This window comes from Biomphalaria glabrata, chromosome 12, assembly GCF_947242115.1.
Source record: "Biomphalaria glabrata chromosome 12, xgBioGlab47.1, whole genome shotgun sequence".
Lineage (NCBI taxonomy): Eukaryota > Metazoa > Mollusca > Gastropoda > Planorbidae > Biomphalaria > Biomphalaria glabrata.
Genome location: NC_074722.1, coordinates 20841247 through 20854062, shown reverse-complemented (window position 1 = coordinate 20854062; position 12816 = coordinate 20841247). Strand labels below are relative to the sequence as shown.

At 36.2% G+C, this 12816-nt stretch overlaps 1 protein-coding gene across 7 annotated transcripts in view; it reads left to right on the top strand.

Moving 5' to 3' along the window:
• Positions 1-12816, top strand: part of LOC106074311 (ATP-dependent 6-phosphofructokinase-like) — a 222592-nt gene that overhangs the window by 165393 nt on the left and 44383 nt on the right. For 4 of the 7 annotated variants that reach the window (XR_008773898.1, XR_008773897.1, XM_056005429.1 and 1 more), the window contains exons 18-20: positions 1298-1450; positions 3649-3813; positions 10818-10882. Coding sequence is in view for 4 of the 7 variants with exons in the window: in XM_056005429.1 (XP_055861404.1) it covers positions 1298-1450; positions 3649-3813; positions 10818-10882 (383 nt within the window). In the remaining 3 variants the exon portion in view is untranslated. The remainder of the gene's footprint in view (positions 1-1297; positions 1451-3648; positions 3814-10817; positions 10883-12816) is intronic. The other 3 variants (XR_008773899.1, XM_056005431.1, XM_056005430.1) reach the window with 2 other exon arrangements.

The following is a 12816-nucleotide window of genomic DNA, read 5'->3' as shown; positions in this document are numbered from 1 at the left end:
CAGCGATGAAACTTTACAGCCAATGTCATGATGTTGATTCTGTCCGGGACGGACAGATCTAAGGATGGGGCAGTGTTATAAACTTGGTGGTGGCACAGAGAGGGGTAGTGGTGTGTGTGTAGTCAGCCGACTCAAATCGCCACAGGCCAGCGCTAGACGAGCGGTCAACCGTGACGAGCTACGACGATCAGCTGAGTCGAGTGTCAACAGGACAGTTCGGGAAGGATCGCCGTCGTGAACAGAGCTCAGGAGCGTCACGAGAGTTATAGTCATCTGACCACCTAGAAACGTCGAGCGGCGTTCTGTCCGGTTCGAGAAGGCCAGTAGGGACCCTATATAAGAGCGGAGGTGACGCAGTCAAGACGGTTCAGAAAGGAGGTTCACGACAAGAGTTCAAAATACGGTCGACTATAGCACAGTTCAGCGGTGTGGTTCTGTACGGAGCATTACGACGGTTCAGTGCGGAGTACTATCAAGTACAGTTGAGACGAACGGCGTCTTGATCTTGGTCTGCGATCGAGTCCGACACAACGAGCCTAGTGTGTGAAGTCAGTCCGGAACTGTTGAACCCAGTGCAAGCCCGGAACGAGACGGAGAGGCCAGCGCAAGAGTTGATACGGCGGAACCGTGTTATCGGAGAGATATTTGTACAGTGTACGTGTTGCCAAGTGTACAGTATTGGCTGTTATTTATCAACTATTAAAGTGTTACGTTACTTTGGAGCCCTGAGTTGTCAAGTTCTTTAAGTTGGTGGTGTATGGTGCAGTTTGCAGAGAGCCTGGATAGTGAGATTCGTAACAATATCTTTCACCTGCAAATATATTACATTTCAAGACATGGGGGAGAGTTCCCTGAAAAGCGAGTACAAGTGGCTTAGAGATAGAATCTGTGCCTATTAGCTAATCCTCGTTAATGAACTCAGAACAATTTTATTTTAACAATTTTTTTTCGATAAAATAAATCATATTTGCGTATGGAGCTAAAGAGCCGCAGCTTAACATCCATAGAGCAGCATGTGGCTCGCGAGTCGCAGGTTGCCGACTCCTGACCTAAGGGACACGCGTAGGACGTTATCATCTTTTTTGAAGTAATTCCTGTATTTGATAAGCTAAGTGGTAAGACAAATTGTGTTAGGATAATAAAGATAATTAATGCTTATTACTGCGTATTAAGAGTCAGAATATTTGAGTTTAAGAAACAATGTTTCAAAGATTTCACGTTATTTTTTTGTGGCTTCGCTGCATTGTCCGTCAACTGTTTAATGTTTCTTTATTCAAGATTGTTGTGTTTCTTTCAGGCCTTCCAGAGTGCTTATGAAATAGCTAAAGGTCGAGAAATGTATCAGGAATTGTGTATCCCTATCATCGTTGTACCCGCCACAATAGCCAACAACGTACCAGGATGTAACATGAGCATAGGATGTGATACAGCCATTAATCAAATTTGTAAAGTAAGTTGAACCGTAATACATATAATTTCAGCTCAGATAACTCAACTATTTTCCAAGATTTACATTTTGACAAAATTATTCAACTGAGTGCTCAGTGTTTCCTGTTTGTCGTGTGTTGCATAGGAGGATGCGGGAGGTGCGGACCGCACCGGGTGACAACCACCAGGGGATGTCCCATGTCGGGAAAATGCACTTTTCTAAATTGCAACTTTAAAAAAAAAATGACTACCTCGAATGTCTCTCACTGTTTAGTATCAACATGTGCCAAACCTTCTTAGTTTTATTCTATTTGACATGTAATCTTTCTGTTATGAGACAAATAATATGTTATAGACTCCAGGAGAAAGAGTTTCTGAAGCTTATAAATGCAGAAAAATGCACTCTGTGTGAGCTTAAGCGCTCTCACATTTTCTTTAATGTTGAAAAACACATAGCCACAAGGTCCTCGCGCGCCATTCGACGCATAGGGCTGCAAGCTCTCTCCACAGAAATCAGTCTTAGAAGACTTTCACAGACACTTTCCTTCTAAAAAGGTATGACGCAATGAACGTGTACGGCCATGTGTTTGCGTTCCTCTTTTCGGCTGACTTTGGTAAACGTGTTTCGTCTTTTCTAATGATATGTCTCACAAATGTCAATCGACGTTCAGTCGCCTCTTCCCTTAGACGGCGAATGCCTGTGCGAGAATCGGTTTCTCTATTGATAACATTATCTCAGTATGTTATTCGTAGGATCCTTATCAGCCATCACCGCTCAGCCTCTTTTCAACCCTCCACGTCTCGAAGCGTAGGTGGCCGTTGAGACAATGATTGTAATGAGTAGTTAGATTTTAGGGTTTTAATCTCCAGGCTAATGTTTTTTTGTTCAGATAGGCCCTACTTTTTTAAAGACGGCTCCTGCTTTCCAATCCGACATGCCACACCATGACATGCAACACCATCGCTTGTAATAACAAACCTAAATAGGTTAACGTTTCTTTTTGTTCAAGATCTGTATGACCAATGTTGATGGGGGCACTGGGTAACGTGCACCCAATATGCATAACTTTGAGGGCGTCTTTATTCGTCATATCGTGTATACATTGAATTGCATTTCAAAGTCCAACTCGGTTTGTTTTACGCCATGGGAATCCGAATGCAGCCTGTTTAATGTATTTCTAAGACATTGTCAATGGCTGCAGGAACGAGAAATGGGGATAAGGTAAACCATAATTTTATATCAGTCTCGATGTTGAAGAATTTAACCGTCTGTTGTGACACAACAGCTCGATTTGCTTGAGACATGTCACTAAATAAGATCAAATTGTTGCGAGATGCTTTCTTTTCTTGCTATTTTCCAGAGTGCTTCCGATGGACGCTATCAAACTTTTTTTTAATCTACAAAACTGATTAACATCCTTTGTTGGTATTCCAGACTTTAATTGATGATGTTTCGCAGGACGTAAATCTGTTCAGTGCTTGATTTGCCTTTTCGCAAGCAGCTGAAAAACACTAATATAATTTAATATAACTTAAAACCTTTTACATAAGGAGCTCTTCAATAATTTCTAATCAAAATGTTACAGTCAATGGTTCTCAAATAATTGTACATTTGAAATTGTGTTCACCTGGTACTACTAAAAAGTAGCAATCATTAGCTTAAAACCTTTGAACGTCATTGACACTTTACTGCTAAGTACTATTTAATCTATAATATCCCTTGTATTGACAAGTGCGGTGTGTCTAGAAAGTTTTAACAAATCGCTAACAGTTTGATTTCTGTAACCGATTATTATGATTAAATTAGTATTAATTTTGAGATAGCTTACTTCAACTGAGTGAGCGAACTCCTTCGTAGCACTCACACCCATACACACACACAGAGGGAGAGGGAGGGAGGGAGGGAAAGAGACTTATCATAGAGAAATACAATTTGCTTGCCACAAGATACTACAGCAACTAACTCTTCATACTGCCCACTACTGGACTCTACGGTTACTCAACTGTTCAATCTGAGTGCTAGACTGTCCACCGAAAGTTCTGGTCTTTAATCCACTAACTCTATCTTGACCTTCCGACAAAGTTTAAGAATTTCACTCCCAACTCATAATTTTGTGAATCACAGTTCAGAAATTATAACAAAAAGTTCTAAAGTTTAGTTTTCTATTTCATCAAAGTCTGTTCCAAAACTGAGAACTAAAGCAATCTTGTCTAATCCAGGCATGTGATGAGCTCAAACAATCGGCCTTTAGTATACAGAGATGTGTTTTTATTGTAGAGGTTGGAGGGGACAACTGTGGTTGTTTAGCAACCCTCTCGGGAATAGCATCTGGAGCAGATTGTGCCTTTATTAAAGAAGAGCCTTTTACAGTTCGTGATGTTCAGGTAAATATATATTGTCTCAACTATTAAACACAAGCTTATACATTGAGATTTGCAACAATTTAACCCCTATATTGCTACAACTATTGTAAATTTAAAATAAAACAAAATTACAAAGAGAGTTTGTGTTATCACACACACTTAGAGGCGGCCCCCGTCGGAAGGGCAGGCGGGGGACAACAATAAGAGATTTAAAGAAAAATATCGCAATTTTTACGTCTTTCGTTATTTGAAAAAGTTTTTCTGCATTTTTACCGACAATACTTTATATCTTACAGTTGGCAACACTGTCGTGGTTACGAAGTGTCCTTTTGTAGCGCGCTCGTAATATAAACATGCAGCTCCGGATTTACGGCCTTATCTCACAAACTCAAAGATATAAATTTTTAAAACTAAAATATGCATAGTAAATCAAACAAGATTACAAAGAGAGTTTGTGTTACCACACAAACTCAGAGGCGGCCCCCGTGGGAGACGGATCCCTGTCGGATCCGTATATTCGCTGGTCGACGGAGGATGGCATCGAGCAGGGTATGAAACCGAGCCGTAGAGATAATCAGTCCTGCGCGCTGACCGCACTACCAGGCATTGCTCTTAATCTAATGACAAACTGGTTACAAACTAATAGCCTACTATTGATAATATACCTACACATTACGGAATGACAACTACCGGATATGTACAATATGTCAGAAGAGCGATTTTAGATAATCTTTTGGTATTGAGCATTTTCATTTAAATGAAACTAGAATGAGCTAATTTAGCACTCTCAATATCTATATCTACTAGATCTAGATCTAAAATATATATTTGGGATAATGTAGATGTAATTTAGATAAGATTTATATTTAAAAAAAACACTAGATAATCAATTAATAGACTAATTGCAATATGAAATATTAAAATAGTAGATTAGTTTTAGTATTTTATAACATTGCAATATTGACATATTGACAATCTAGACTTTAGAAATAAAAATCTACACTTTAAGCGTAGAAAATTAAAATTATACATCTTGATCTAGTCTAATTCATGGCTGTCTGGTAGTGCGGTTTGCGCGCTGGACTGTCGTTTGGAGTCATCGATGGTCCTAGGTTCAAACCCTGCCCGCTCCCATCCCCCGTCGTCCTACGGGAGGTTTGGACTACAACTCTGAAGGAACATCCGAAACATGTAAAACAACAAACATTCTAAACTAGACCAAGAAATTCTAGATCTAGATTTTATAATGATTTTAATTAGAACTTAAATCTAGATCTAGTTTTAAAAATCTAGCTATAGTGTAAAAAAAAATCTAGATCTAGTGTAAAAAATTTAGATTAGATCTAAATCTAGCTATTATGTCTTTTTAAAATGCGAGTCACATTACGAGGTTTAATAAACATTACTATACCGAGTTGTTTTAGCATTTAAAGAATTTATTCCATATGACGTCAAAGGAAAAAAATCCACTACGTCACACGGCCTAGTAAGACTAAAAAATGTCATCTATACGAGCAGCTTCTCGAGGGATCATATACATTGGTGCACCGAGTTTGTTCTTTTAGCATTTCATTTCATGGGCTAGTTAGACGCTTTTTTTTTGTTTTGTCTGTCAGTCTGTCTGTCCGTCATGTTAATTGCGAGAAGAAAAAAAAAAGACTAAAAGCTATTGAAAATCTGATTAAAATCCAATTTCCCTTCCGAAACATCGCATTAGTTTTAAGTTTCTATAATAGATTGTTCCGGATGTTTATATATTTATAGTGAGAGAAAATGAGAATTCCAGTTTAATCAAATGCCGTAAATTAAATTTGTGGGATGGTCTGGAGATTTTTTCAAACCATACTTTGGTGTTAGGAAGTTGTTTTCCTTAAAAATCGGAGCATAATATTAACGATAATTAGATTTTCTAACGTTTTAGCTAGAAAGTTAAATGTAGTGTAAGAGAGAAGTGCGATTTTACATAAATAGAGTTAAACTATTTTTCATAAAAAATCCGGAACAACCAATTTTCGTAAATGAGAAAATTATGTGTTTTATTTATTAGAAGAGGGATTTCAAACATTTATTAGCGTTATTAGATTTTTCTTATAAAATTCGGATCAGTTTTGGCGAAACAAAATCCGGAACATTCTTTACCGATTAAACAACTTTTATTATGTTTCGGCAAGAAAATTAACTGTAAAATAAGTCTAAAAAGTGATTTTCAATAATCGTTTCTAGTAAATTACTTTCTTATTTTTTAAAATCCTGAATAACCTATTGTCGATATTTTTGAAAAAAAAAATTATTTGACATAAATTTGTTTTAAGTTTAAAATTCGGAACAATTGATATTGATAAATAAACTATAGTGACGTAGTGTTAAAGAATATAAGTGTAATATTAGTCAATTATGCGATTTCTAGCAATCATTCGACATAATTTATTTTTTATAAAACAATATCCGGAACAAATTTATAGTTAATTAAATATAAATAAATATAGATATTTTTATTTAGCGTTTATATGCTATTTACATTAAAAAACCGGAACAATATATTAAAGATCATGTGTTTCTTGCAATGTTTAAACATGGAAATAAAATCTAAAAGTTAGAAGAGCCTCTAGTGTTATTTGTTAATCTAATCGTGATGGACAGACCGACCAACAGACAAAACGCACAAAAATAATATTCTTTTATTCGGATGGGGCACTAAACAAAAAATAAATAAAATTTGATTTTTTAAAAAAGTTTAAGGAATTGGTTTGACACTGTGTCATGTTGCGACGTTACGCTTCTGCACGAAAGTCGCTGCATAAAAAGTCCATTTTAAAGAATGTGTGTGATATTTACATACAAAAAGCATTATTAGCCTTTATAAAAAAACAGAAATGTTTTCTTTTAACTTTAAAGCTAGTTGACTAGAAAAAACATCTTTAACTATTATTTATATTTGTTGTAAACATTTCCTGTACATTTTATAAATATATTTGACTTAGTGATACTGAAAATACATAAACTTTGTCCTACTTTGTTAGCATATGTAACATTGCCTCCCTTACATTTACGTAATTGTTTTGGAATTGGTGTATTTTTTTTGAAAAAAAAACTTGCATAATTAATTTTATAAATTAAACGGTTTGCTTTTAGAAAACCAAAAGTAGCCGTTGCACCTAAACTTTTCAAGCCGCATTTAATGATGAAATAATATTTTTCATATCTCTTCTAGTTTTCGAGATCTGAGTGTGACAGACGACAGAGGACAGACGGACAGACATTTTGCACAAACCTAATAGCGGCTTTTTCCCCTTACGGGGGCCGCTAATAAAAAGGAGAATAAGATTAAATTTTAAAGTATGCTTTTTTAGAGGTCCCCGAAAGTGGAAAAGACGCTATTAGTTTTGTGTGGAATGTCTGTCCGTCCGTCCGTCCCGTTTAGATCTCTTAAACTAGAAAAGAAAGTGAAAATCCGACATCATAATATTTTAGACCCTTCAAAGTTCTGATGCCAAGACTATATATTTCTTTTCTGAAAGCGAAAAATCAAAATGTTAAAATCACTTATGCAAGCAGTTTTTTCATAAAAACACACCACTTTTACAACTATTCACTATTAATAGTAAAAAACACGGGATGCTCTTTAGTTGAAGTGAAACGTATATCATACAAGATAAGATAGTAGGGGAGATGACTATTTACCATATGTTTAAACACATTTATGCAAATGGTTTTAGATTTTTAGTGAAAAAAATTTTTTTTTCACAATTGTATTGCTAAGTTAAGTAAGTTCTGTCATACTAACTACTACATTTACACAAAAAAATGTTTACTTTTTTAAAATAAAGAAAAATCTATTTAGTATACATATAAGTTGGAAATAATTTAAAACAACAATAAGATTTTCTTTTAGAATTATTGAAATCTGTTATTTTACCATCAATGATTATTGGTTACAAATTTGTGTTTCCACACAAACTGTCTTTGTAACCTTGTATTTCTTCACAATTTTGAAGAGTTCAATAATATAAGTATAACCCTTACCCCGTGTAATTTTAGAGGCGAAAAAAAAAGAGAGAGGGGGGGGGGAACAAGTAGTATTCACCCGTCACTAAATAGCAGGGCCGGACTTAACTATTGTAACCAAGAAGAAACAAGTAATCTACTACGTATTCACCCGCCACTAAATAGCAGGGCCGGACTTAACCATTGTAAAGCCCTATGCAAAACGGATTTCGCGGGGCAAGTTTTGGTAGAGATACGGAAAAAAAGTGAAAATTAAGAGTTTGTATTAGAAAATAAATTCGTCTTTGCATTTTTTTCAATCTTTACTACGTACAGAATTACTTTACGAGCCTTGCGTGTAGCGAAGTCATACAGTATATCATACAAATTATATTTCCTACATACATAGATCACGCTCAATAGAGCAAGAATTACCAAATGTTGCAATCTATCAACGTCCTACGAGAATGGTTGATCTCAAGTAATTCTTCATTAGTTTGAGGCGCGAGAAGCTTCTTTCACTATTCCACAATTACGGGTATTGCATAATGCCGTCTTTTTTATCGCGCGTAGGATTGGCGTTTTCCATATTGAATGACACCCCAAAATGACAATTTTTTGTCTATATATTTCAGGAGATTTGTATGAGTTTTCAAAATTTTTAAATTATTTCCGGATATTTCCATGACTTTTTCGTATATTTTGCATTTTCATGAGATTTCCAGGAGCTCCTGGTAAATCAGGAAATCTGTTAAATGTTTTTTGTATTCTATTCATTTGCCCATTGTAAAGTATTGTTTAACATTGTTTAACTATTACATCGTTTTGGTTTATTATTTACTTTATCTCCTTTGATAGCAATCTCTCGCTATAATTCTTTGTGTCCATGGGCGTAGCCAGGAGGGAATTTTGGGGTTTCCCCCTTCCCCAAATGAATTTAGTGACTGATGTTTTGCTTTGATTTTAATTATTTTAGATGAGATTTTAATACTAAACCATCACTTGCTCCAGCGCAACCAAGGGGGTTTTGAGTTTAAACACCCCCCCATTCAGCAGGGTTTAAAGCTAAAAAAATACCTCTTCAATATAAAAAAAAAAAATTAAGCACTAAAAATGCTATGAGCGTAGCCAAAGGGGTTTTGAGTTTTAACCCCCCCCCCCCATTTCAGCGGGGTTTGATGCTAATAAATACCTCTTCAATATAAAATAAAGCAAATTACTTACTAAAAATTATATGAGCGTAGCCAAGCCAAGGAGGGTTTTGAGCTTAAACCCCCTCCTCCAGAGGGCTTTTTTTTAAGTTTTGAGTTTAAAATAAAATCCCTCTATAGAGTTTTGAGGCTGAAAACTCCTAGCTTCAATATTATTCTAAAGAAATACAGCCTCCAAATTCTATGAGTGTAGCTATGGGGGGTTTGAATTAAAAAAAAAACTACAGATATTTTATTTTATAACAGATGATTTTGACGATAACACTTCCCTTTTCGATATAAAATCTAAAGCAAACTACAGTCACCTAATTCCACGAGCGTAGCCAAGAGAGCTTACAAATTTCTATCAAGTGGATGGGCTCCATTACTAAAGTGCAAAGAATAATCATTTGCCGAAATTGAAAAAGACTAAATGTGGCTCAACAAAGATGGCTAATACGGATTTTAGGAGTCAGTTATAGAGATCGGGTCTCAATCAAGGAAATCCTTTGCCGAACTGGGAATCGACCACTTAGTAAGGTGGTGACATCGCATGAGGTTTGCGGGACGTGTTCTTCGACAAAATGAATTACGCATAATAAAAGCGATGACATGGAGGCCATTACGAGGAAAGCGAAAACAGGGACAACAAGGCGTCACAGTTTGATGGAGGTCCTCAGAGCAGGTGGGAAGAGGCTTCAAACATTGCCAGTGCAGATTTTTGTGGAAGCAGCTTGCCGCCCTAAGCGCCGAACTGCGTGGGAGGATCTAAGTCAGTAAGAATAGCAGATCAGGTTTTTGAAATAAAACATTTTAATAGCAGGATAATGCACTGTAGATACCTCAGAATATGATATTTGTTGGCTTTCAATACCGGAAATAGTGCTTGGTAGCTCACAGCGCTCCCCCATACCCCCTTACTGGCAAGGGCGGGGAGTCTACAATTTTTCCAGTAATTCCTGGAAGAGCCTACAGTAAACGTCTTCCGAAAGAATGAAGGGTCAAAATGTAATAAAGATAAATTATGCGCGCGTTCATATTTGTGTCTATATAGTCATACTCAACATTAGACAATACTATCAGATTAATCTAAAGATTGCCTTCCGAAAACGACATCTATAAAACATGTCATAAGTGCTAACTTGCCCCTTTGCTTTTCTTTGCATATTGATATTTCCTTCCGTTTAGCCCTTTGTGCTGCCCTGTTCCGTTAGCCATCTACCAATCTACATCGCCTGCTGCCAGTCACAGCATGATATGCATCACGTCTGCAGACAGAGCTTCTGCAAAAGAAGCCACCCCTGAGAGTTAGCAATAACCAGCAACGCCATCAGCTTAACTAGTGTTACAGTTTTTCTATTACATATCAACTTATAATTCTCTAGCAACTATCTTCTGGTTGAGCCTAGGTGTGCCGAGGTGGTTATGGAATAAAACGATTCAAAACGATTCAACAACACAATCAAAACACAGAAACTTTAATGAACTTTTCCTCATATATCACTGGATTCTCTACTCTTTTACAACTAACACACTTCCGGTCATTCGCTCATTTGTAAAAATAGGCTATACATACTTACACACATTCATCAGTGACAACTAGCACCCCCATTAGTAAAGTCAGCACCTCTGTCAGTATACCCAGCAGCTTGGAGACGACCGACAGCATTGCAGGAACAAGATAAGCAAAGAGGCATTTATGACACTACCAGCCCACAACAAAAAAAAAAAAAAAAGGAGGCCAAATTGTGTGACTCGAAAAGTGACAAATATATGAAATAATTCCATTTTGGGCTTTTTATGTCCCATTGTATAGGTACATAGTATATAGCATATTTTCTCTTCTAACAGTCCGCTTGCAGTCGTATTAAGAACAAGCAAGAATTTTCTGGAGTCAAACAAGGCCTTATAATAAGGTACATTTTAGTAGACATAGGTTCATCAATGACAAATAGTTTGTAGACCCTATAATACTTTGTATCTAAAGATTCTTAATCCTATACTCTTGAGTGAGCAATTCTTTCGTGTATGTATGTATTTATATTTTATTTCAAAAACTGCTCTAACGATTTTCTTTCAAATTTTAAGGTACATATATATAAATGAGAAAAATAATTTTCAACTCGTTTGCAACATTGCGAAAACTCCAGGTCGACCGTTATATCGGTTTTAAAATGTTTTATTATCGAAAAATTAATTTTGGCTAGAATGTTTTATGAATGAAAATTTTCTTTATGACGTCAAAGGGGAAAAAAACTTAACATCACTTACGTCACTCGGCCTACGGCAAGAAAGGGAAAAAACAACAACTCAAAAGCACTTACGTACTTGCTTACAGCAGTGCATTAAAACATTTCTTTGCAAACATGTTTTAATGAATTAATAGGCCTAATTAAACAAAAGTAAAAGCCACTTACACAAGGCTCTTCGCAGTTAAAATGTAAGCAATGTCTAAATCACTTAAAACACAATAGTTTTATCATACTTAATCACATTTTGTTTTCTTCCATAATTGCATCAATCAACTTACTGCTTGTAAAAGTTTATGTAAAACAAGGTTACAAAAGACAGTTTGTGTGGAAACACAAACTCAAAATCGGCCCCCGAAGTGGTTCACCCAGGCAGGCTTCAATATTTTCAGAAAGAACACCCGAATGAAATTATATCAAAGACAAATGATAGATAAGAATGGAGAAAGAAGGTTAACAGATCTTGTGTAGTGCCCCAACGGTCCCGCAGATCAAAGGATAGGTGAAAGTGAATGTAAAGTTAGATGTGAACCTGGCCTAACTAGTTCCCCTTTCAGACCTTGTGGTCTATAGGGCAGATGATGTAAAGTTCATCTGTTTTTGTGGCCTACGGTTAACGAGGGTGTCATGTAGCCAGCACAACGACCAACCGCCTTTACTTTTCCCCAACTAATGTCAGGTACCCATTAGAGCTGAGTGGACTCAGAGGCGCCCAAAGCCTGGACCCCCGGTTCTGAAGCCAAGCGCTTTACCGCTCAGCCACCGCGCCTCCCCTGTCCTAACTGATGTCTTATAATTGATCTAATTGTTTTGAAAAGGCTCAATCTCTTATTCTTTTTTTTTTTTTTTTTTTGAAATTACAATTCATTTAATATCTACTAATTTGTAGTCATTTTCAAAATTATAAAAATAAAACATGAGTGGTCAAGAAATTACAATTCATTTAATATCTACTTATTTGTAGACATTAAAAAAAAAAACATGAGTGGTCAAGAAATTACAATTCATATAATATCCACTAATTTGTAGACATTTTCAAATTGGTTTGCATTCCACCCAAGGTGGTGTCAACTGCGGCCGTCAGACATCCGGCGGGCAAGACCAAAGAGACTGTGTGCTTATCTTTCCCGGATCAAGGGCAGATAAATGAAAGGACGCCAAGGTGGTGGACCAAGTCTAGCCTGAAGAGGAAAAGGTGGGGCGGGTGGAGAAATTGGGAATAGAGCGGAGAAATAATTAAAATAAAATAAATAAATAATAGTAAATAGTGATTAAAAATAGTGGTCAAGAAATTACAATTCGTTTAATATCCACTAATTTGTAGACATTTTCAAAAAAAAAAATTAAAATTCATTTAATATCTACTAATTTGACAACGCTAAGGTTGTCAATAGTAGTCAACCTGAATTTAATTTATCTTATCCTGTAGACACATTCAAAAAATTAAACGAAGCAAAAAGAACTCTGTAGTGTACTTGTATCCAATTAGTTTATGTTTTTTTTCAAGCACTTGGCATTTGTCGTTGTCACTTTATGGCTAAAGGGGACATAATGTATTGAACTTGGTGGTAGTGCGAAGAGGAAAAAGTGACTGATTTCAT